Consider the following 25603-nt stretch of genomic DNA (forward strand, 5'->3'; position numbering starts at 1 on the left):
TTTTCCAAAAACTTGTGATAGAGGATGGCTGTGAAAAAACCCACGAAGAACATAAATGCATGTATGAATAATAAGCATATAAGTACTTGCAGATGAATGTTCAAGTCCTTAGCTGTGGTGTTTAAAAAATTCTTCATTGCCTGAAAGGTGTGTCATACAATATATGAGAAGGAAAAAAAAAGAATTGGTCAAGAAGACATGAATTGAAGCAAATGATGAAAATCAACATTTTAGTGAACACTGATCCCCTCACAATAAGTTATATAGAAAAATACATGTTCAAATGGTTTTAATCCCTGGGCAGTAAAGTCTATTTTCATTCAAATAACATCACACAATAATAATAAAATTTTTAAAGATAAACTGAGCCATGAAAGACCAGTGAAATGTGTAGACTGCAGTAAAGAGACCTGTGCATTGGAGATAAGGTCAGAGATGTAACCACAGCTGCCATATCTTGGGGTTCCTTATAAACCATGCTCTGTGGTGAGAGCTTTGCATGCATTATTTCATGAGATTTCCCCGCAGTCTTATGAAGTGAGTGTTAAGGGACAAGAAAACCCAAGTTCAGAGAGTTTACAAAACTTGCCTGGGCTCACACAGCTAGTAAAGTGACCAGGTCTGGGTTTGAAAGCAGGGCTATCTGCTTTAAAGTCTGGGTTCTTCATCCCCGTGCATTATTACCATCTCATCTTCAAGATCTGAGGATCAAGTATGAAGCTGGGAACTGACTCTGAAGAAGTGCTTTGAATGCCAGGTTCAGACTTGCATGAAAATCACACAGAAGCAGGCAGGAATCAGCAGACCTGGAATCTAGCAGCGCCTTTAAGTGGCTCTGCCAATCACTAGCCAAGGTTACTGCTATGAGCCTTGGCCTCTCTAGACTGGAGAGATGAAGAATGTAAATGGATTATTGGCCATGAAGGAAGGAAGACCTGTGACGAAAGGGTTGTTGAGGAGAAACCTGGAGATGTTCAAATATTTACTGAGTGCTGGGCTCTGGGAATACAACTGTGGACAAGTCAGAGCTCTGCACTCTGGACTTCCACCCAGTCCTGCAAGGGCCTGGGCTCAGCTTGGGAGAGTGTGGGAGGATTCTTTCATTGGAACAAACAAGGGCTCAGGAGATGGCCTGTCCCAGACTGAACTGTCAGATCACAAATCAGCCAGTCTCTCTCTGTGTGACCTTGAGCAAGTGACCTAGCCTCTCAGACGGCCCATCTTTACTAGGAAGATCATCACTCCTCTTTCGGCAATTGTTGGATCCAGTTAAATAAAATAAGATAAAGCAATCATCTAGCAGGGTGCTAGGCATGCTGTGGCCGTCCATAGATGTTCAGTTCAGTTGCTCAGTCGTGTCTGACTCTTTGCGACCCCATGGACTGCAGCACGCCAGGCCTCCCTGTCCATCACCAACTCCTGGAGCCTACTCAAACTCATGCCCATTGAGTCGGTGATGCCATCCATCTCACCCGATAGATGTTAGGATTCCCCTATAAAGGGGTATAAACCTTAGTTTCCGTCCGTCGCCCTCCCCCCACCCCCACCCCGCCCCGTGCCAAGAAAGAGTAGACTTTTCTGGCTTTCATTTCAGCGGGGAAAAGGATATAAATACCTCTACGTTAGCGTTAGCTGAGCTATAATGCAAACTAACAAAAGGCTTGCAGCTCGGGCAATGTACCCCTGGATTTGGGTTCAGGCCAGAGACTCCACGCCAAAAGATCCCCTCCACCCCTGGGTATTCGGACCCAGTCCTCAGGGCGTGGTTGCCTCTGCTGTCTGGGAACCACCCTCCGGGTCTGTTTCTCGGGCTGCCAGAGCGGGAGGGTACCGGGCGACAGCAGGTACGGCGGCCCCTTTAAGCATCAAGCTTGTGTTGCAATCACTACCTCGAGGGACTGGTCCTTCCGGGGGGTGGAGCCTGTGCCTGTAGCAGCGACCAATCGGAGCCCGGCATTTTCCGCGGGAGATCCGAATTTCGCGGCACGCAGTTTCGCGCTAAAAAAAAAAAAAAAAAGGTGGGGGGGAAGCAGCAGAGAAAGACTCAGGGACTTCAGACCGAGGCGAGAGGGAGTCGGTGCGATCGGTCCCCCTCCCCCATCTGAGTGCGTCGCTGTTTCTGCCGAGCCCGTGGGCATCCCAGAGACCCCCTCCCCGGAGCCCGCCGGACCCCAGGGGCTGAAGCCTTCGGGGGCGCGGGGCCCTCGCCGGTCGCCAGCGCCCCAGGGGCGGGGCAGCCCCTGGCCCTGCCGCAGCCGGCGGCGCCGGGCGATCTCCAAGCGGCGATCTCCAAGCGCTGCCCGGCTCGGCTGCGGGCCAGGAGAGGAGGGTCCGGCCCTGCCTGGCCTCCGCGCCATGCCGCGGGCGGTGTGAGCCGCCGCGGGCTCCGAAGCCCGCAGGTGCCGGCGGGCGCGCCAGGCCTGGCTGGGAAGGGGGGCGCTGCGCTCGCCATGCTGCGGGGGCCTCGGGCCCTGGCTCCGGCAGCCGGGCCACCCCCAAAGGGGCTGCCCGCGATGAGCCCCACGGAGCTGTGGTCGCCGGGCCTCAGCAGCCCCCAGCTCTGCCCGACCACCACCACCTACTACACCCAGCTGTACCCGCAGACTGTGCCTCCCGCTGCGGCGCCCGGCACCTGCCTCGACGCCACCCCCCACGGACCGGAGGGTCAAGCTGTGCGATGCGTGCCGGCTGGCCGGCTGCCGGTAATGCTGGGGACCCCAACCTACCCACCCACACCCAACGCTTAGCTCTCTGCTTTTACGGGTGTGGGAAAGGCGGGAGGGGCGCCTGGGACCTAGTCTAAGTGAGTCTGGGGAGGCAGAAGGGTTGCTTTCAGCTTCCAGAACAACCCATTGCCCCAGTATCTAAGGAGAAGAGTCTTTCCTTTTCAGACTTGGGATGAAATGAGCTTATCCACTGGAGTGGAATACAAAGAACACTGGAACAGGAGTGTGGAGACCTAATCCACGCACCGTGCGACCTTGGGGAAATCTCTGGAATCAGTTTGCTGTGATTCATTCATTCATTGTTTGGTTCAGAAACCAGTACTTGGCACCTGCTATTGTCCAAGCACAGAGCTGAGCCTGGGGATACCGTGGGGGCTTTAAAACAGGAGGAGGTCTCTCAGATCCAGCTGGGCTGAGACTCAATTTACCATCCAGCCAACTCTTTCCCAATTATCTGCACTGGGTACCACCCCCACCCCCCACCCCCAGGCCCAGTCTTCTGTCCCAGCCAGCCAGTGGCAGGTGCAAGGTTGGGGCAGCCCTCTGAGGTTCCTTTGCAGATGGAGTGTTCCTTTCTCAAACCCCCAGGCCTGTTGCCAGGGAGGGCCCAAAGTGTGGTGGCACCAGGCACAGGGTGTGTTTTGTGGGAGTGGAATTCCTGGAGCCCATGCAAAATGAAACAAGTATAGGGTGGGGATAGAGTGGGAAGAGCCTTGGGGAGTGGGGGTGGTAGTTGGAGAGCCTGGTTTCTCATCCTGATTGCCACTAATTCACTGTGTGTCCTTGAACAAGTCAGCCCGAGTCTGGGCTTCATTTTCCTTGTCTTGAAAATCTGTGTGTGTGTGTGGGGGGGTGGTAGCTGTGGGACTAATTCACCTCAGTTCTCTCCCAGCTCAAGATCCAGGGTTTTGGAAGCAGGATCCGGGAGGGAAGATGGTGGTGTTATAGGTTACTTTCTTGAGAGAGGTGAATCAAGTTCAACTACAGAAACATAACTCCCTCTGCCCCAGTGCCTCTGATCTAGAGGCACTGATCAGACCTGTGTCAGTCTGCAGGCTTAGGCTCCCAGGCTGCAGGCAGAGCCCCCACTTCCTGCTTCTGGAATCCTGCTTTGCTCATGATCAAGGCTTTAAACTTTCAGAGCCCCTTCTTGTACATTCTTTCCAATTAGGAGGAAGGAGGCAGGAGTACTTTTCCTATTTTTACAGGTCAAGCACTCAAGGATAACCAGGAATTTTGCATCTATCTCTTGATCAGTATTTTACAATCTAAAACAGTTTTGTACCCTAGGAAGTAGATGGTGTTAGCAGCTCTGTGTTGCAGGGGGAAACTGATGCTTGGAAACGGGATGTAATCTGTCTGAAGTTATTAGGGAGATACAGTCTCTTCTCTGCTTGACTTTCTCCAGTACCGTCTGACTTAGGAGCTGGGTGCCCCCAGGGAGGGGCTCAGTGGCGGGCCCAGTCTCTCCTCTGGCCAGCTGCTTTCAGGCGACCCGGCAGAGTTTTAGTAACAGCTGTGGTTTTGAACCGCTTGCCTCCCAGAGGAGCTGAGTGCATCTGTCTGCACCTCCCTCCCGGAGGGGCTCAGTGATCACAGCAAGAATGGCTCTTTTACTGAATGCCTCTCATGTGCCAGGCACTGCTTGGCACTCTTCACATTCGTTATCTTGGTCAAGATGCCTGGGATGAGGCATCTCACAGATGAGGAAACGAAGCCGAGTGGTGAAGTCACTTGTCCAGGTCCTAAGCCAAGACGTGGGAGCGTCTCTTTGCCTCAGGTCACCCTAAAGGCCTCCGGGGCCCAGAGTCCCCTCTCCTGTCATTCCCCGGCTGCCCGGTGTCCCAAAGCCTTGTGGGCAGGTCGCGGCTCCCTGTTTGCTCATTTTCACAGGGTGTGACCAGGAGCAGCTCCAACCCCAACCCTGGGTGTGGCCACTTGCTTTGTGGCCAGGCTGCAAAGTGCAGGGTGAGGCAGGATTTGTTGGGGAGCTGCTGTTTAAAGGGACCTTAGGCACTGCTCAGAGATGGCAAAACAAGATCAGTGGCAGAAAGAAGGCAGGCACCTGGGTCTCCTCGCTCCCTGGCTAGAGCTCTTTCCACCACCTGTGGGTTGATCTGGCTCCAGCCAGGCACATGGCCTCACTCGGGGTCACGCTGCCGGAGCCTGGGGAAAGGGTGGGATCCTGCAGACTTCTCCTTTGCTTTTCATTTGTCTGTATTTTCCAAATTTTCTCTGAGAATCAGGAAAGAAAACAAGCATTTTAATGAGCACCCCTACAAGGTGGGTCAGATGAGGAAATGTAGGCATAGGGAGGCTAGCGGGGATCTGGAAGCAAAGCTCTCAGCTTCTTAACACCAGCTCCTATCCGCACTGTCTAACTTAGGACTTGGGACTCAGGAGAGACGCGGCTCTACGCCCTGTGTGATTTTGGGCAAGTCACCTCCCCTCCTCTGAGCCTGGGTTACCTCACCTGTTGGGGGTGGTGTCTGGCATCACTGGCTAGGGCTGCCCGAGCCAGGAACTTTGTTCTTCTCCTGTGGGGTTGCCAGTGTGGACTGGAATCTTAACCAGGCCTTTAGGTTGAGTCAGAGGGGCTGCCTAAGAGGGTCAGGTTGGAGCCCAGCTGGCCTTTGCTCTGAGGTGCATCCCCGATGCTTTCGAGCTCACCTCTGAGCCCTCGCCTTGCTGTTGCCCCTGGTTAGCGATCACAGCTCTGCGGTATGAGCAAGCCCTGTGCTGCCCTCTCACGGGATCCTCGATGACAGGGGATGAGCAGGCATCCCCATTCTGCCGGTGGAGCTCAGGAGGTCTGCCCAGATGGGGACACAAGTGGCTCTGGCTCCAGGGCCTGCGCTCAGCCTCTCCTCGGTCCTCATCCTCCTGGGCTTGTCCTCTGCCGCTTCTGTTCTCCCGGCTCAGGCGCGTCCGTGCTGACTTTTCTCTGGGCAGTGCTCAAAGGTGTCAGCGAGACACACGCACAGTTTGCTGCTTATGGGCCCTGAGAGTGCAGGATAAGGGTGACGGGGAGGAAGAAAAGGGAAGGGACCGGTGCGTGTGCGTGTGTGTGTGAAGTAGTGATGGGGGTAGGTGAACACAGCCAGGTCTTGACTTGAATTTCAGTAGGTTCTTGGGCAATGTGTATGGGATGGAGCTGAGCAGTCTGGACCTGGGTTCAAACTCTGGCTGTCCTGTCTGTGTGGCCTTGGGCACATGGCTTAATCTCTCTGAGTCTCCACTTCTCCTTCTGGAAGAGAGATTGCCATAATGAGTTAGGGCTAGTGAGCATTTGATAGGCCCCGCACAGGCACTCCGTTCAAGGCCCTCCCCTCCTCGCTCTGCAGGTCATGTTCTGTGAACTCAGCAGAGGCTGGTTTCTTTGGGTGGGGGAGGCGAGTGGGAGTGGGGAGACTCTGGGCACCATCTTTGTCTCAGGTAGAACTCAGCCTGACTTCCCTTCCTCTCCTTACCCTGGACTCACCAGGTCTCAGTTTCTTCAGCTGTAAAATGGGGATTTGCCGTATGGAAAAGATTCAGCGAGGTGATGAATGTTGGGACTTGGTCTAAGGCAGGTAGAAGGTCTCAGTGAATGATTAGGACTTTTTCTATAGACAAGATGGGACTAGAGCAGGTCACCGTCCCTAGAATCTAGCATCTTCCCAGCTGGGAGGTTAGAAAAGGAATATTCCAGAGAGACTTCAACAAGAGATTCGAATAAGCAGAGAGGTGTGGTGTTTGGATCATGTCCAGGTCTGGGTGGGGGTGGAGGAGAGGAGAATCTCCTCCAACCAAGTTCCTCAAACCAAGGAACGGGGCTCCTCAGAGCAGTCCAGGAAGACTTCCTGGAGGAGGTATGAGAAGGAGGAAGGGAGCTGACAGCAGCAAGAGCCATCATCACCTCCCACACCTGTCAGCCCAGCTGTGCTCAGCAGCGGTTAGAAGTCTCAGGCCTGTTGAGCATGACCTCACCACCAAAGGTTAAAATAGGCCTCTCTGTCTTAGCTAGGGTAGGGGTGTCTAGGTGACTGGGGGAAAGGGAGAGGAAGGAAATGGGTTGAGTGACCCCCAGAATAGTTTGTCAAAGAAGAAGCTGAGATTAGCCTGAACCCCTACTGAATGCTGAGCGCTTTACAAAGGTTATCTGTCTCCTTGAAGCTTTAGGACAGCCCCGGTGGTAGGTATCATCTACCTCATTTTACGAGGAGGAAACGGGCTCCTAAATGTGGAGCATTTCCCAAGTCACACAGCGAGCCTGTGAAGGAGTGGGGAGACCCAAGCCCGTATCTCTGACCTGTGCCCCAGTGCCCCAACCCTGCCTCTGCCCAGCCCTCGCGAGGAGAGAGGCCCCTTCCGGGCCAGCACTGCTTCTGGGCGTAATTGAGGCCGGGCGGCAGTGGGGTGGAGAGGAGCAGATGGGTCTGTGGTTTGATTTCCCCAGCAGGTGTTTCCCAAGCTTGGCGGGAACAGGGAGGGGGGAGTAGGGGGGACCTCAGCTGCTTGTCCTTAAGACACAGGGGAAGGATTCATTGTCTGCCCCTCTCAGCAAAGAAAGAATGGCAAATAGAGTCTATTCAGGAGGCTCCCGGGGCCCTTGAGCTGGAGCCCAAACATGGGGGTGGGGGGATGTTTGCACTTCTTCCCCATGTGGGCACCTCCCTGGGGTGTGGCACTGAGCCAGGAAGTTCCCTGAGCCTGGGCGGATGCCCAGCCCCACCCTGATAAAGGGCCAGCTGTGAGGCTGTGATGGGCACTCGGTCTGCCTGGGCCAGCTGCTTCTGCAAGGGAGGAGGGGGGCTCTCCCCAGCCTGATGTGGGGTAGGCCCCACCCATTCCTTCCTCCCTGTATCATCCCGGGAGGGGGTGGAGAGACGGATGCAGAAGTGACCTTGGGGCTTCTTATTAAGGAACCCTGCATTAGAACCCACACTGGCTTTGTAGCCTCGAGGGCCTGGGCCTCGGAAGATGGGAGCGTGGTGGGCCCCTCAGCAATAGGACTTCCTTCCCCTGAAAGCTTACTTTTCAAGTCACTGATATTTCCTTACCAGGTACAGTGATTTTTTTTCACCCAGGATTGGTGGTAAACTGAGGCAGGAGGCCTTAGGCTGCTGGCGGCCTTAGGGCTTTGGCCCCAGGTCGGGGAAAGGCTAAAGCAGGAATGCGTCTCAAACTCTGCCTCTCTCTCCTCTCTCTCCCCAAGGCCAAAAGGAAGCTGGACCTGGAGGGGATCGGGAGGCCCACGGTCCCTGAATTCCGGACTCCCAAGGGGAAGTGCATTAGAGTGGATGGCCTCCCCAGCCCCAAAAGTAAGATACCCACGCCGATGGGGTATTATCTAAGGGCAGGCTCAGAGACAAGGTGGAGTGGGGAGGGCCAGAGGGCAGCAGCCCAGGCCAAGTCACTAGGAGTGATATTCGTAGCGCAGTTTCTGGTTTACAAAGCAGTGACCTGTACCTTCTTACTGGATCCTGGCAGGCAGGTTGATTATCCCCCTTTTGCTGATGAGGCAGCTGGAGACCCAGAGCTTCAGTGACTTACCCAAGGTCAAACTGCTAGTCAGTGGAGTCAGGGCCAGAAGCCAGTTTCTGCCTCTTGATATTTTCAGTCAGTATTCTGGTTTGAGGGGTTTCCAAGGGTATCTCAGCAGTAAAGAATCCATCTGCAATACAGGAGACGTGGGTTCAGTCCGTGGGTCAGGAAGATCTGGAGGAGGGCATGGCAACCTACTCCAGTATTCTTGCCTGGAGAATTCCAAGGACTGAGGAGCCTGGCAGGCTACAGTCCTTAGGGTTGCAAAGAGTCAGACACGACTGAGTGACTGAGCACCATCCTGGTTTGAAAGGGAGTTTAAGCAATTGTATTAACATTAATTTGGGGGAACTGAGACCTAATAAAAAAAGGTATGTGACTGGGTTGGAAGATGGAGGGTCTGGAACTTACAGGTCTAGGCAGGGCTCTGACATGAGTGGTCACTCCTTAGCCGTATCATCTGTAAAACAAGGCACAGCTAGATCAGGAATAGCAAGAGTTTCCTCTCAGTTGACTAGTAGAGGCTTCCCAGAGCTCTTCATTGAAGGATCCCAATCAATTAGTAATGTCTGTCTTGGATGCAAAAATTGACAAAGCTGTCTGTGTGCCAAATACTTGCTATCTATATATTCAGTTCAGTTCAGTTCAGTCGCTCAGTCGTGTCCAACTCTTTGCGACCCCATGAATCACAGCATGCCAGGCCTCCCTGTCCAACACCAACTCCCGGAGTTCACTCAGACTCATGTCCATCGAGTCGGTGATGTTATCCAGCCATCTCATCCTGCCCCCAATCCCTCCCAGCATCAGGGTCTTTTCCAATGAGTCAACTCTTCGCATGAGGTGGCCAAAGTACTGGAGTTTCAGCTTCAGCATCAGTCCTTCCAATGCACACCCAGGACTGATCTCCTTTAGGATGGACTGGTTGGATCTATATATTAAGGGGTTCTAAAGTCCCCTTCTAGAGGAATCTGAGACTCTCTAAAACTCATTTCCCAGAACTAGTTTAGCCACTAACTTGCTATATGACTTGCAAGTCACTAGATTGCAAAAGTCTTCTTGTGGTTTAAGACACTGCAGCTGAGGTGTGGTCTTGTGACATCGACCTCATTAAGAAAGGGACCTTTTTCGTGAACCTGCTGCATGTGACGTAACAGGACTGATTCCTCTCAGATAATCACTGGGTGACACATAGAAAGAAAAGGCAAGTCTACACTTATACAGTGATGGATGTCAATTACATTTCAAAAATGAAAAAAAAAAGCAAGTCTATAAACATGTTCTTGTCATTTTCTTCCTACCCTAATTCCAAATTCCTGACATAACTGGTAGGATTGGGCAGTTGCTGGGAAGGGTTAGGGTTAGGGTTAGGCACCCCACTGCAGTACTCCTGACTGGAAAATCCCATGGACGGAGGAGCCTGGTAGGCTGCAGTCCATGGGGTCGCTAGGAGTCGGACATGACTGAGCGATTTCACTTTCACTTTTCACTTTCATGCATTGGAGAAGGAAATGGCAACTGACTCCAGTGTTCTTGCCTGGAGAATCCCAGGGACGGGGGAGCCTGGTGGGCTGCCGTCTCTGGGATCGCACAGAGTCGGACACGACTGAAGCGACTTAACAGCAGCAGGAAGGGAGACTTCTGGAGCCAGGCTGCCTGGATTTAAGTGCCAACTTGGCCACTTTCTAGTTGAGGGAGTTGAGCAAATCACTTTCTGTCTGTGCCTCAATATTCTCATCTGTGAAATGGGGATGCTTCCACATCAAACCTACAGGGTGTTGTAAAGATTAAATTTGTTGTATATGGGAAGTGCCTAGAACAGTGGCCTACACACAGTAAGCACTTGCTGTTGGTGTTGGTGGTTGTGTGGCTGCCCTGAGCTTTGGTGGAAAGGTGTGAACCAAGAGTTAGAATAATTGGTTTCCAGCCCTGATAACGCCTTCATGATTGTGAAACCTGAAGCAAGTCACTTTGCCTCTCTAGTTTATCAGATTCCCTGTTTGAACAATGGTGGTGAATGACCACCCTCCCAGTACTCTGTAAACTGGGAAGTGGGTGCTCATGTGAAGGGTGGGACTTAGTGGCTTCAGGTCAATGGAGGAAGGTCCCCAGGGCTCCTCTCTGAGCAGTGACTGAGCCCCTTTCCTTCTCAGCCCCCAAGTCCCCCGGAGAAAAGACTCGCTATGACACATCGCTGGGGCTGCTCACCAAGAAATTCATTTACCTCCTGAGTGAGTCTGAGGATGGGGTTCTGGATCTGAACTGGGCTGCCGAAGTGCTGGACGTGCAGAAGCGGCGCATCTACGACATCACCAACGTGCTGGAGGGCATCCAGCTCATCCGCAAGAAGGCCAAGAACAACATCCAGTGGGTGTGAGTGCCTGGGCCTGGGGCAGGAGGCTCCAATGAGTGCACGTGCAGTGGGCAGGGCCGGGGCAACAGCCGCATGTTGCTTATGTGGGAGGCGGGCCTGAGAGCAACATCCAATGGGCACACGTGCTGGCTGGGGAAATCCCAGGGCAACATCCAATGAGCTTACATGCTAGGGGTGGAGCCAATGTATTTAAGAAGGGGATGGACGAGCAGGTGTATATGCTAGAATAAAATGAGGAGAGCATGGCGGGGGCAGAGAGTGATATCCAGGGCATGTAGAGGCTAAGAGCACCCCAGATCTTTTTGAGCAAGGGGTCCCAATATTGCCTTCTTCTAACTTAGGACAGTCCTCTGCGATACTGAGCAGTTTCAATCCCTGGAAGTTCCCTGGGAGCTAGGCAGGACCACTAATCTTTACAAGCCAAGGGGCACCTTCATAGACCCTGTGAACAGCCTCTTCCTGGAGTTTGGCCTGCACCGCCTGTGCAGCTTTGCACAGCAGCCCTGGGGCGGGGGTCCCTGGATGGGGACCGAGACTGACACTGTTGGGTGGGGTGGCTGTTCTGTCCCCAGGGGCAGGGGACTGTTTGAAGACCCCACGCGGCCTGGGAAGCAGCAGCAGCTGGGGCAGGAGCTGAAGGAGCTGATGAACATGGAGCAGGCCCTGGACCAGCTCATCCACAGCTGCTCTCTGAACTTCAAGCACCTGACGGAGGACAAGGCCAACAAGAGATATCCTCCTTGGTTGGGAAGAAGAGGTCTGGGGGCAGGGGGCCTGTGGCATGCTCGTAACCACCCAGAGTTGATGCAGAACCTCTCTGGAGGGGCCCATCCACCCCAGGTGTCTGGCGTATCACCGAAGAAAGACGTCCTTGGTGGTTTTTCCTCTTGGGTCTATTGAAGTTACTTTCTCATGATAAAAAAAAGACAAGTATGTTTCCGTAAATCTGGAAAATGGAGAAAACATAGAGAAAAGTAAATGCAGTGTGTGCCTACTGCACACAGCGTTTTAATATATCCTACTTTTCTCCACTTGGCTTCCCTGGTGGCTCAGATGGTAAAGGGTCTGTCTGCAGTGCATGAGACCCGGGTTCGATCCCTGGGTCAGGAAGATCCCCTGGAGAAGGAAATGGCAACCCACTCCAGTACTCTTGCCTAGAAAATCCCATGGACGAAGGAGCCGAGTAGGCTACAGCCCATGGGGTCACAAAGAGTTGGACATGACTGAGCGACTTCACTTTCACTTTTTTTTTCCTCCACTTAGTGTATTACCATAGGTGGTTTTGGAGAAGGCAATGGCACCCCACTCCAGTACTCTTGCCTGGAAAATCCCATGGATGGAGGAGCCTGGTGGGCTGCAGTCCGTGGGATCTCTAGGAGTCAGACATGACTGAGCGACTTCACTTTCACTTTCCACTTTCATGCACTGGAGAAGGAAATGGCAACCCACTCCAGTGTTCTTGCCTGGAGAGTCCCAGGGACGGGGAGCCTGGTGGGCTGCCGTCTGTGGGGTCGCACAGAGTCGGACACGACTGAAGCGACTCAGCACAGCACACCATAGTTGGTTTTTATGTTATATGTCCTTCCTAATTATTTTGGTTGATTCACTTGAAATTGGTATTGGACCATTTTTTAAGCTATAAAAAACAGCAGTTTCATATGGTTTAACCTCATATTTTAAATGGTTTGAGAATGTCCTGCTCAGCCCACTGTGGTTTGTTGACAAGGCCTAGAACGGGCTTTGAGATCAGCTCTAGATTTCTGCGTCTGTAAAGCAACATTGTGATAAATATAGATAGAACCTTTTCCTGAGTTTTTTTTACTTATTTCCCTGGGTTAGATTCCTAGGATTGAGTCAATGAGGTCAGAGAACATAAATTTTGCAATGGCTTTACATACACTTTCCCCAAATGGTTTAACCATCTAATTGGCATTTGGATCTGACCTTATATTTTTGGAAGGATGGGAGGCATTGTGAGAAATATAAAGAAGTAAGACAGAGCTTATAATCTAGCTTAACAGTTGAAGACTTTATGTAAAAAGCTGATATAAGGCAGCATTATTTATATTTTTTGACCACTCCACGTGGCAAGTGGGATCTTAGTTCCCTGACCAGGGATCGAACCCATACCCTCTGCATTTGAAGTGCAGTCTTAACCACTGGACTGCCAGGGAAATCCCTAAGGCAGGTTTTTAAAAAATGATTTATACCCCTATTTCTCAAGGGATTCAAATGTAGCTTATGATATTAAAATAACAGGTTATAGTTTGGATATGGTTAGAGGTTTTGAGAGGTGGGTTTAGATCCCTTCTGGGCAGGCTGGGAATTTGAATTTCGAGCCAACAGTCACTTCTCTTGACTCCCCTGCCCCTACACTGGCCTACGTGACGTACCAGGACATCCGTGCTGTGGGCAACTTTAAGGAGCAGACGGTGATTGCGGTCAAGGCCCCTCCACAGACTAGACTGGAGGTGCCTGACAGGAGTGAGGTGAGAGGGGAAGAGTTTGGTGGAGGGCAGGGCCAGGGACATTCCAGGCAGCCCTGTGGGTTCTGTCCCCGGCACTGCCCAGGCCCAGGCTTCCCAGGGCCATGCTGGTGGCCACGGCAAGACTGATGGTCTCTGAGCTGGAGCGAAAGAGGCAGAAGCTGGCATGGGCATCAGGCACCGGCCTGAGAAATCTCTCTGTTCCCAGTCTCTCTCCACCTCCCACCAGCCCTGAGTTCCTGTGCGCCCACACACAGCGCTGTTGGTACTCACAATAATCCTTCCATGTTAACCGTGCTCTCCTAGGTTGAAGGCCAGCATTCTTTACACACCTTATGAGACCGTCTGAGCTCTGACCCCTCCAGCCTCCTCTCCGTGCTGCTCCTGACCTGTCTTTACTTCGGCCACACTGACCTGCTTGCAGTTCCCACACCATGCTAAGCTCAACCCCAGTACCAGACCTTCTGACATGCTGTTCCCTCCAGCCGAAATGCTCTTCCCTCTCTCGGCCTCATTATGTCTATTTGGGTTTCAGTTGCAGCACACGGGCTCTCTAGTTGTGGCACCGACCCCAGAGTGCGTGGGCTTGGCAGTTGCAGCACGTGAGCTCTAGGGCACAGGGGCTTAGTTGCCCTGCAGCACGTGGGCTCTTAGTTCCCCAACCAGGTTCCTTGAACCCTAGTTCCCTGCACTGGAAAGCAGATTCTTAACCACTGGACCGCCAGGGAAGTCCCTCTTTGCCTGGTTTACTGCTCTTCATCCTACATGTCGAAACGTGAACGTCACCTCCTCAGGAAGCCTTCCTTGATTACTCCCCAGCTTCATACCCACCTGTCCTCCATCACATTTAACCTCCGTTGGCCAGGATGTATCAGCGATTACATAATTATGTGCTGCTTCCTCTATTAGAGGGTAACCTCCACAAAACCATGTTCCACCCGTGTTGTACTGCCAACCCAGAGTCCAGTAAGGGCTCAGGACATAATCTGTTTAGCAGAAAAGCATTAAGATAAATAAGGGCCCTGCCCTCGCTTTGAAGAATCTCAGGACTTAGTGGGAAAAAGAGCCAGCCAAGCAAGCAGTGAGGCTGTCATTTGCTTTGAGGGCCTGGGGGAAGGAGAGTTGGAGGAAGGGCCCACAGGTGATGACAGGTTAACTGAGTCCTAAAGAGTGAATAGGGTCTTTGCCAGGAGAAGTAGGGGCAGGCAGAGGGGCTGCCTGGGCGCAGGCGCAGACACCCGAACGCCATCGGGAGCAGCACCTGTGTTATGGGTTGTGGCTTACGTTGGTTGAGGCACACAGGAAGCAAGGGCGGGAAGGCCAAGTATCAGTCTCTCGGTTATAAATAACAGAAAACCATGTCCAACCTGCTTCAGTGAGGGGCACCCGGGGGAACCAAGTGACGGGTCCAGGGGAAGATTTGGGGATTGCAGGTAAGGCTGGATTCAGGTGCTCAAACTGGGACTTCAAGTTGGCTTCACGCTCTCCATTCTCACTCTGCCATACTCTAGGCCAGCTCTCCACTTGCAGTGGCAAAGACAGCTTTTATGATAGCAGTTCAGGCCTGAGAGTAGGGGAGGAGTGGTTTCTCTAAGGAAAATCAAAGCTTTCTCCCTAAAAGAAGGGGTGGGGGAGGTCTTGGGCCCAGACAGATGTCTGCCACAGGCCACACGGGACAGGCCCAGTGCCCAGCTCAGGGGCTGCACGCTCGCATGGACTTTGAGAGCCTCATGTGTCCGTCCACACACGCTGAGCCACGAGTAAGTGCCCTGGTGCCCAGACCCATGACCTGGCTTCTCTCCCTTCTGCAGGAGAACCTGCAGATACATCTGAAGAGCACACAGGGGCCCATCGAGGTTTACCTGTGCCCAGAAGAGGTGCAGGAGCCCCACAGTCCTGCCAAGGAGCCCCTCCCCTCCACTTCCGCCCTCAGCCCCAGCCCTGACTCCACCCAGCTCAACAGCAACAGCGACCCTGGGATCATGGAACCCACGGCATCCTCAGGTGAGACAAGGGACAGGAGATGGGGAGGGGCACCGGCCTTCAAGTCTTTCTCTTCCGTATCAGCATTTGTGGGATACCTACCTTCTACCCACGTGTGTGCATTGCACGTTACACTTTATAAAGCACACACACATTCCTTGTCTCAACGGGAAGACTGATGCTGCTCTGGGCAGAGGAGGGCCTGTGTTCAAATCCCAGCTCTTCCACTTACCAGCCGTATGATCTTGGACAAGTTACTTAACCTTTCTTTGTCTTAATCTCCTCATCTGTAAATTGGGCATAGTAATTAATAGGATCTACTTCACAGGTTGTGAAAATCGAATGAGTTAATAAATATAAGGAAGGCCGGGACTTTGCTGGTGGTCCAGTGGTTAAGACATCAAGCTTCCAATGCGGGGGACACAGGTTTGAATCCTGGTTGGGGGACTTGAGGTCCTGCATACTGCAAGGTGCAGCCAAAAAATCTGTATACAGGTAGAGCATTCAGAACAATGCCTGGCGATAACTGCAATATTATTATTAATAGCAATAATAATTACCTCTTATTATCAATATGGTGGTCTCTGCTGTTAGTCCTGCTACTTCTGTAACAACCAATAGCAAAGCTCCTTGACACTCAATCAGCCCTTGGTAAATGGAAACTGTAGGTTTCCCGAGAAAGGCGCGACAATGGACTCAGTTGCTGTGGTGCACAGGGTTAGTTGCTCTGTGGCATGTAGGATCTTCCCAGACCAGGGATTGAACTCTCCTGCATTGGCAGGTGGATTCTTAGCCACCAGACCACCAGGGAAGTTCTTAACACTTTCTTAGGAGATAATAACGAAGGTTTTTTGAACCACAACCATGTGTCAAGGACATCCATTATCACATAACTCCTCACATCAGTTCTTGAGGTGGCTTTTATTGTTCCCAGTTTAGAGATAAATAAACTGAAACAGAGCTGATGTGACCTGCCCAAGGCCTCCCAGCTGGAAGACAGTGGAGCTGTCTCTTGAACCTTGGTCTCCACACTCATAGCCCAGGAATCTCTCCACCAGGCACAGAACAAATCAAGGAAGGACGGTGGCTGGGAGGTGGGTGGTACAGCTAAAAGCTGTCTATGCCTGGCAGGAGGTAGAATGAGGCTGTTGCCAAGAAGTAAGGAAGTGGGAGAGTCCCTGAGGGCTTCCTGGGGAGACTGGGAGTCGGATAGGAGTAGAAATGGGAGCCTCTGCAAGGCCCGTCCCTCCGAATGGATTTTGCCCTTTTTGTTTTCTTAGCAACAGAATTTCCCTAAATAGAACCCTGGTGTTTAAACAAATGCAGAGCTAGAACTGGTCTGGTGGAAAAGGCTTTTTTTTTTTTTTTTTTTTTGTGGCCGTGTGGCTTGTGAGACCTTAGTTCCCTGACCAGGGATTGAACCCAGACCATGAGAGTGAAAGTTCTGAGTCCTCACCACTTAACTGCCAGGGAATCCCCTGGAAGAGGCTTTTTGTGTGTGTGTCGTGGATGGGAGCACGTATCAACAGAACACAGATTGGATTCCATTTCTTTAACTCAAGGGTTAACAAAACTATTGCCTGCAGACCAAATCTGACCTGTTTTTATGTGACCCATAAGCTGAGAATGGTTTTCATAGTTTTAAAGAGTTGAGGGTTTGGGGTAGGGCAAGTGATGTGTGTGTGGCAGAGACCATACATGTCCTGCAAAGCCTAAGATACTATCTGGCCCCTTTATAGAAGTTTGTTGACCCCTGTTTTAACTCAACGCTTCATCTTATACACAAATAAACTGAAGCCCAGAGAGGGCAAGTGACTTTCCTATGGTCACACAGCAAGATAGCAGCAGGGCTTAGACCAGAGCCCAGACTGCCAGTTCTTCTCTAGTGATCTCTGCTGTGTCCTGGCCTGGTCCGGGGACCAGGGCTCTCCCTGCATCAGCCATCTGTCCCTCTGGGCACCTCCCAGTGCCTATCTCCCAGTCCAGACCAGTGCCCCGCCCTGTTTTCCCTCCTCCTCCGATGCTCTGCTTTTTCACTCCGCTGTCAACATACGCATGGCTCTCCAGAGTTAGAACCTTCAGTTTTCATCTGAGACCTTGGGCAGGGGTGGTGGACCTGAGTGCAGAAACCAGGGTGAGGCTTTCAGCTCACTTGGACAAGCAAGAGCCTGAGGCCCCAAAGGACTAGAGGTTTACAGAAGAGCTGATGGAGGGGCCGGCTCTGTGCCAGGGCCCGTGACCTTGCTGCCCCCTCCGCCCTTGTCACATGGCCTCTTAGCGATGTCCCTGCTGAGAAGAGGAGAAGTTTTCCAGAAGGTGTACACACACGTGCGCACATGCTCCATGTCCTGGCTTGAAGCAGGGTCATCCTGCGGTCCAAGGGCCAGGTCCAAAGAGGAAGTCACTGCAGTCTTGGGACCCAGGTTCCCATCCTGGGAAGGGATGGTTTCCCAGTTCTGGAACCACCAGGGAAATGGGACCTTGTTTCCTTCACCTGTAACGGGAGGGTTGGAACTGGGGTCACTGAACATCCCTCCAGGCTGTGACATTCTGACTTAAACCTGCATGTGGCTGAGGGTGCCTGAGCTGAAGTTGGGAGGCTTGGGTCTGAGTCTGCGCTTCCCTTTCTATGACAGGGTGACTGTGGGAGAGCTGTTTTAACTCCTCCGAGCCTCTGTTTCTACATTTCTAAAACAGAGACGCTAAAACTCCCTTATGATGTTTGGGTGCATTTCAGGCAAGGATACAGCATAAATGTGACTTTTTAAAAGTTTAGGTGAACTAAACACCTACTGTGTATGGGTTTGGAGATATTTAAGTGGATACAAGCCATTCAGGGTGCAGTGGAGGCACAGATGTTACAAAGAGCAGTTCTCTTCTGGATGTAATAAACAGCGAGAGAGACAAAGAGGGAGAGAGAGAGAGGAAATGGATAGATGGATGGGTGGGTGGGTGGATGGATGAGAGGAGTCTGACCTGGGGTGGAACCTCTCACATGTGACAGCTCAGTTACTGCTTCCACAGCTCAGGGAGGTGGCTCCTTATTTTTCTGGGTGGGAAAACCAAGGTGCCGGGTCCTGTAGCCGGTGAGAGGGGCTAGAGTCTGAGCTTCCAGTCTTTTCCTCGCTCCTAAGCCAGGCCTCTTAACACCTGCAGGCCTCTGCAGTGTGCTAAACAAACTCTTTTTTTATTTTTCATGCAAATACTACATTTGATTGGCTTCTTTGCCCTTCAATTTCCTCATCTGTAAATAGACATCATAACAGTACCTCCCCTGGGGCTGCCTGAGTGTCTGAGGAGGTGCAGCAGGCCTCTCCTTGAGAGGAGAGCTGGGTCTGCTAAGCCCTTGGTGGTGGTGGTTTAGTCACTCAGTCATGTGCAACTCTTTGGGACCCCGTGGACTGCAGCCCGCCAGTCTCCTCTGTCCATGGACTTCTCTAGGCAAGAATACTGGAGTGGATTGCCATTTCCTCCCCCTGGGGGCTCTTCCTGACCCAGGGATTGAACCTGCATCTCCTGCATTGACAGTTGGATTCTCTACCACTGAGCCACCTGGGGAGCAAGCCCTCGGTAATCGGGATCTATTTTATTTTTCAGAAGGGCAGCCTGCAGACCAGCTGTTTTTTAGCTTCACTTATCATTTAAGCCTCTCAACAACCAGAGGCAGGTATCATCATTCCCATTTTAGGGGCGAAGAAACAGAGGCCTGTGAATGCTGTTATTTACCCACACAGTTATACAGCTAGCTTGAGGTTTGTGTGTGTGTGTTGTTTGTTTTTTGTAATTCTAGGGATTTGTCATGAATTTTATTTTATTTTCCTTCCACCCATTTTAAAAAATATTCATTTGGCTGCATCAGGCATTAGTTGAGGCATGCAGGATCTCCGTTGCATCATACGAGATATTTCACTGCAGCACACAGGCTCAGTAGTTGCTGTGTGTGGGCTTAATTGCCCCCCGGCATGTGGGATCTTTGTTCCCCAACCAGGGGTCAAACCTGCAGCCCCTGCCTTGCAAGGCAGATTCCTAACCGCTGGGCCATCCAGGAAGTTGCCTAGCTCGGAGGTTGATCAGGCAGTCTGGCACATCAGCATGGTTGTATTTTCAAAACAATGCTTGGTTGGTAAGGTAAGGACCGATTCGGGTGGTGAGATTCTGGGTGTCAGGGTATATTTAGCAGGGGATTTCCAGTGCCCTGCTCCACATGCCTGTGTAGGGAATCACCTCCTTACATCTAAGTGGAAATGAGCTGAGTATGCTGAAGAGGAGGTGATGGCTGGTGTGTCTGGAGAGGCGGGCGTAAGCTGTGGGAGGTAGGCCGGAGAGAGAACAGAAAGGGAGGCAGGGACCAGATTGTACAGAGCCTACTCAGTCCTGGTGGGAACTTGGATTTTATTCTTTTTTTTTAAACTTTTTGGTGTTACCACACAGCATATGGGATCTTAGTTCCCTGACCAGGGACTGAACCCAGACCCCGTGCTTTGGAAGCATGGATTCTTAACCACTGGACCACCAGGGAAGTCCCTCTAAGCCATTTTTAAGTCAGAGCACAGACTGAGGGCCAAGAGTTGAAGCAAGAAGACTGGTGAGGTGGCTCTGGCAGGGGCCTGAGTGAGAGACAAGGGGGTGAGCCCCAGACCACAGCAGCAGGACTGAAGAGCCAGTGGGCAGCTTGGAGGGTTGACTTGGTTGTGGAGATGACCAGACTTGCTGCCGGGTTAGATTCGGGAGAAATGGCAGGATTTCAGATAATTCTTGGGCCTTTTGGCCTAAGCCCTTTGGCCTAAGCCCAAACTAAGCAGCTGAAAGTAAAAGTCGCTCAGTCGTGTCTGACTCTTTGCGACCTCATGGACTATATAGTCCTCAGAATTCTCCAGGCCAGAATACCAGAATGGGTAGCCTTTTCCCTTCTCCAGGGGATCTTCCCAACCCAGGGATCAAACCCATGCCTCCCGCATTGCAGGCGGATTCTTTACCAACTGAGCTATCAGGGAAGCCCAACTAAGTGGGTGGGGGTTCATTGAATATCATGGGGGAAGACCGAGATTTGGGGAGTTGGACTATAAGGAAAGCTGAGTGCCAAAGAATTTATGCCTTTGAACTGTGGTGTTGAAGACTCTTGAGAGTCCCTTGACTGCTGCTGCTGCTGCTAAGTCACTTCAGTCGTGTCCGATTCTGTACGACCCCATAGAGGGCAGCCCATTAAGCTCCCCCATCCCTGGGATTCTCCAGGCAAGAACACTGGAGTGGGTTGCAAGATCCAACTGTCTATCCTAAAGTAAATCAGTCCTGAATATTCACTGGAATGACTGAAGATGAAACTGAAACTCCTATACTTTGGCCACTTAATGGGAAGAACTGACTCACTGGAAAAGACCCTGATGCTGGGAAAGATTGAAGGCGGGAGGAGAAGGGGACGACAGAGGATGAGGTGGTTGGATGGCATCACTGACTCAATGGACATGAGTTTAAATAAACTGCAGGAGTTAGTGATGGACAGGGAGGCCTGGCGTGCTGCAGTCCACGGGTTGCAAAGAGTCAGACATGACTGAGCAACTGAACTGAACTAAACCAGGAGTGTGGTTTTGACATGCTGAGCTCTGATATCGTTTAGACACCAAGTAGAGATGAAGCAGGAGCCCAGAGCCTGGCAGTGGGGGCCAGGCTGGAGGCGTCCACTTGGGAGCAGTAGGTCTGGAGACGGGTATAAAGCCATGGGCTGGCTGAGATTACCTGGGGAGGGGTGAAACCAAAGGAGAGAAGAATCAGAGGATGGAGCCTCTGGGCTTCAGGGTTTAGAAATTGGGAAGAGGAAAGGAGATCAAGAAGAAGCCAAAGTGGTAGGAAGAAAAGCAGGAGAATCTAGTACCTCCGAAGTCAAGGGAAGAACATGTTTCCAGAAGGTTGTGAATGACTGTGTGCAATTCTGCTGGAAGGTCAAATAGGATGAGGTCAGAGAACTGACCGCTGGATTTAGCAACACAGAGGGCACTGGCTCAGTGGCGTGGTGGGGACAGACCCCAGGTTGGAGTGGGCTGAAGCATGAACAGTGGTGGGGAAGTAGGGAGTGAACACAGGAAACTTTTTTTGGCCGCACCAGGTCTGAGATCTTTAGTTGCAACATGTACACTTAGTTGCGGCATGTAAGATCTAGTTCCCTGACCGGGGATTGAACCCCAGCACCCCGCATCAGGAGCACAGTATCTTAGACCCTGGACCACCAGGAAGGTCCCATGGGTAACTCTTGAGAAACTTCACTGCGAAAGGGAGCAGTATAATGGGCTGGTAATTGGAGAGAGTCATGAGGTCAGAGGAGGAATGCTTTTTAAAGATAAGAGTTATTAAAGGGTGTCTGTGCGTCGACAGGAAAGACCTAGGAGAGTGAGAGGGGTTGATGATGCAGAAAAACAGAACAGTGAATGACTTCAGGGGTGCGGGCCTTGATGGTGAAAGTGGGGAGGGTTGGGGGCAGAAGCTGGGGGGGTGTGTGGAGACAGGAGAGGGGAGGGGACAGAGTGCGGGTGAAGGTGGGGGTTGCTGCTGGAGCTGCGGTGGGAAAGGGAGGTGTCCTGTGCCGTTGGGCGAGGGCCAGGATAGGAGAGACGTGCAGGGTGCATAGCTGCCCAGGGAACTGGAGGCAGTTCTTGTTCCCAGAGGTCTGACCGGCAGCTTTGGGGGGACCAGGCATAACCCTGTCTGTCTGTCTGTCTTTCTGTCTGCAGAGCCAGCACTGACGTCCCCGCAGGTCCCGCCGCCACCCCCACCGCCCCTTGTCCCCCTGGAGGCCACGGAGAACATGCTGGAGCTGCCGCACCCGCTGCTGCAGCAGACGGAGGACCAGTTCCTGTCCCCGACGCTGCCCTGCAGCTCCCCTCTGATCAGCTTCTCCCCGCCCTTAGACCAGGATGACTACCTGTGGGGCCTGGACGGCGGGGAGGGCATCAGCGACCTCTTTGACACCTACGATCTCGGGGACCTGCTGATTAACTGAATTGGCACTGCCTGCACCCCCCACCCCACCCGGGGCAGCCCGGCCCGTTTCTACCTCCTCACAGGACGTGAGACATGAGGTGCTGCCCTCATGGAAGGGTTCCCCCCTCCCCTTTCCTTTCCTACCCACCTGCCAGTCGACACTGTCCTGGGGGAGGTGGAGGATACAGGGTAGGAGCCCAGCAGGGGTGGGGCCCTGTCCTTCCTGGTGGAAGCCGGGCCTGGGAAGGCCTAGTAAGTCTCCTGATCTCTGACCTCTTGCCTGAAGGGCTCCAGAGGAGGGGACTGGATCTAAGGAGAGGCCTGGTGACTGCCTTTTTGAGGGGCCACTATGACCCTGTTTATCGAGAAGCACTTAATGCCTTTGTATTTATTGCAGGTTGAGTTTTGTTTGTCTGCCCTCCCTGAGTTTTAGCAGGGAGGTGGTTCTAGTTTCTAGTAAGACTGCTCCTCAGACAGGCCCAGCGCCGTCTGCTGTCCAAGGGCAGGCTGGGGCTTCCAGGGGCCCAGGCCAAATCCCCAACTGCCCCCAATACGGTGGGCTGGGCCCGAGGGCCTGTCCAGTCTTCTGGAACGCCAATTGCACTTCGGCCTCCTCACTCCAGCAAGAGGGAGCTGCTGGATTCCTGTTCTCTGTCCCAGAGCTGGGGTTCCCACGGGCTTAAGCCCAGAAGAGCTTCTGGGGAAACAGGGGCAGGAACATGGAAGCGGGGGATGTTGCTTTAGGCACCTTTGCTCTGTGGTTGCCTCTCACTGGGACGGGGGGCTGTTTAACACTGAAGACCTGGGAGGCAGAGGCAGCCTCACTGTAGACAAGGGTGAGATTAAAGGAAGAAACTGCCAGAAAGTACCTCTTGCCGTAGCTGCTGGTATGGCAGCTGCTGGTATGGGCCTCCCCGTCCCAGGAAGCATTTTTTTTTTTTTGCCCATTCGTTGAAGGGGATGATTCTTTAAGGACCTCCCCTTGCCCCCAGCTCTCACACAGACCCACCTAGGGACAGAAGTGACCATGGCTTGATGGCACATTGGTTCCTTTTGTCACAGGGTGTTGAAAGGGTGACAGGGAAGGGTCTTCATTGCAGACCAGACATTGGCAGCTAACCAATGGGGAGATGTGCTCAGATTACCTCTTCAGGCTTGGGGTCCTATTAGTAAGCTGGTCTTTTGACCTCCTCCCCATCCTCCAGAGGCTGGACCATCCCACGTTGTCCATATAGCCCAGCTGGGTAGCAAGGAATCAGCTCTCCTCCCCACTCAACTCGGGGTGGGGGTGCTCTGGGTCGAAGCCAGGCTGTGCCTTCTGGAGAGAGGCAGCCCGGGGTGGTGGTGGTCTGAGACCCACTGCCCACCCTCGGGCAGCTAGGTTTCCTCAGGGGCTCAGCAGGACAGCACTTTTTTGTTTTTTAAGTTTGTAGCATTAAGTTGGTTTCAAATATGAAGTTGGCTCCGTGGGGTTGCTCCCGAGCTGACCTACTGGCATCTGAAGTTTGGAAAGTGGGCTTCTTTGGGGGTGGGGTCCGATGTGAGCTAATGCCCAGCTGGGGACAGTCAGGCCTTGTCATTGGCTCAACTTCCTGGTCCTCAAGTCAGCACCCTCTCAGGAATGGTCCCAGCTGCCCCAGTCTATAACAGGGCTAATTGTTTGCCTTTTACAGAGGTGTGTTTCGTCTCCCCTCTCCTGATACTCACAGGGGTCTCGGCAAAAGGCAGTTTGGAGGCTTAACATGCCCAGGGCCAAGGGACTCCCCCTGGGCCCTTGGGTGGAGGAAAGAGGGTCATTCCTGGGACCTGTTTCGGAGCGTGTGGGGCTGGAGGTGGCGTGGCTCTTGTGAGGTGGTTTAGCCACGTGCCATCTCTGAGGATGGAGACCTTTGCCTTCCAAGCCTGGGGTGCTGGCTGGAGCTTTCTCCTAGAATTAAATGAGAGAAAAAAGGAGAAGAGGCTGGCAGGACCCACCGGGAATGAATCTTATGGCGAAGTCCAGCCAGAATTGAAGCTCATTCCCCAAAAGCCTAGCCACAGGGCCAGAGGGGCTGCCCCTTGGGCCCATGGCCTGTATCTAGAGCAGCTGCCCCTGCCCCTTCCCATCTCCACCTCTCCACACCCGGCCTGGCCCAGGGCCTGGACCACCCGGGCTAAGCTTCGGGTTCCATGCAGGAAACAAGTTTGTGCCTCTTTCTTGCCAGTGATGCCTGAAACCTCCCAAGTTCCATCAAGTGCATTAAAAAGCATTTTGAGTGGAATTCCCTTTAGGGGCCCAATAAACTTTAAAACCAGGGTAGAAGAAAAGCCAGTTTCTTTCTGAGGTACTTTATTTCTGCCAGGAAATTTCCCAGTCCCTCTGGCAGCACCCACCCACCCCCCGTCACTTGTGCCCCCAGGGGTATCTAAGGCGCAGGGGCTGCTGGGAACCCAGTAGCATTAAGTCGCCTGGTAGAGTTGTTTGGAGATTTGAAGATATTTCTTAAAACCAGCATAGCCTCCCTTCTCCACGGCCACGCTGTGGTCTGAGCAGCGCGGCCACAGGGAAGAAGAGGAAGAAGGTGCAGTGCGTTCAAACTGGCTGTTGTGTGGTTTTGACTTCATTTCTCCTTTCCAGGTGTTCAGTCTCAGTTCTGTGCTGTGTTTAGTTCTTAGTGAAAGAGTTTGGGTGTTCCTGTGTCCGAGCATTGTGTGGCTTAAAGCATTTGAAATGAAAGCCTTCTGGGGTTGTTTGCAAGCAGCTTTCTGGTTCTCGTCACTATGTCCTGAAGTCCCTGCCTCATCCTTGGGGCCCTCGATGAGCAGAAACCTGGCCAGCCTGCTGGCTCCTGGGTGGAGCCTTGGACGGGACACCAGTGTCTAGAGGGAACCTAGTCCCTGTGCTGGGATTCCATGCGGGTCACTTACCTCCAGCCTGGTTTCTGGTCCTGCCTTGACGAGCACCGTGTAAAACCTCCTCATATTGTGATGATTGGGCATTAAATGACAAACCTCAGCCGCTTGTCTCTTGTGCTTTCTGAAGGTCATTACCAAGGGTGGGTCTGGTCCTCCCAGGTCGGGGGTGGGGACTTTTTCTGACCAACTGGCTGATCCAGCCCCCCAAAACAGCCTCCCTTTTCTCCACTGGCTTATTACCATGCCTGAAATGTCCCCACTAAGACACAAAGTTTGCAGCACCCAGATCTAAAATGTGAACCCCTGCTCTGTGCTGCCTCTACCACTTCTCACCTGAGCTATTTCAGTAGCTTACTCAGTACTCTCACTGCTACCCGTTCTCCATCCCATCCTCTATATCATTGGCTCTCAAAGTGTGGCCCTCAAACCAGCATCCCCTGGGAACTTGTAAGAAATGTGTATTCTCAGGCCCCACCTTAGACCTTCTGAGTAAGAAGAAACTCAGAGAGTGGGACTTTGAGTCTGTCTTAATGAGCCCTCTAGGTGATTCTAATGCAGGCAAAGTTTTACAAACTATGCCCCTCCACTAATTTAGAGAAGTCCTAAATTTTTTTATTTTTATCTATTTTTTGGCTGCCCCATGC

General features: G+C 52.5%; 1 protein-coding gene across 2 annotated transcripts; it reads left to right on the forward strand.

Annotated features, from left to right (window-relative positions):
- Positions 1 to 2008: 2008 nt before the first annotated feature.
- E2F2 (E2F transcription factor 2) lies at positions 2009 to 25059 on the forward strand. Of its 2 annotated transcripts, none has more exons than XM_061393537.1 (7): positions 2009 to 2702; positions 7924 to 8029; positions 10403 to 10622; positions 11196 to 11354; positions 12998 to 13112; positions 14921 to 15113; positions 21815 to 25059. In XM_061393537.1, exons 1-7 carry the CDS (start codon positions 2451 to 2453, stop codon positions 22081 to 22083), a joined length of 1314 nt encoding a protein of 437 aa, XP_061249521.1. In that variant the 5' UTR covers positions 2009 to 2450; the 3' UTR covers positions 22084 to 25059. The 2 variants fall into 2 exon arrangements, with proteins under 2 accessions (XP_061249521.1, XP_061249526.1); XM_061393542.1 differs by lacking the exon at positions 2009 to 2702 and adding an exon at positions 7193 to 7771.
- The last annotated feature ends 544 nt before the right edge of the window (positions 25060 to 25603 follow it).

The sequence above is a fragment of the Bos javanicus genome, chromosome 2 (genome assembly GCF_032452875.1).
Source record: "Bos javanicus breed banteng chromosome 2, ARS-OSU_banteng_1.0, whole genome shotgun sequence".
Taxonomy (NCBI): Eukaryota; Metazoa; Chordata; class Mammalia; order Artiodactyla; family Bovidae; genus Bos; species Bos javanicus.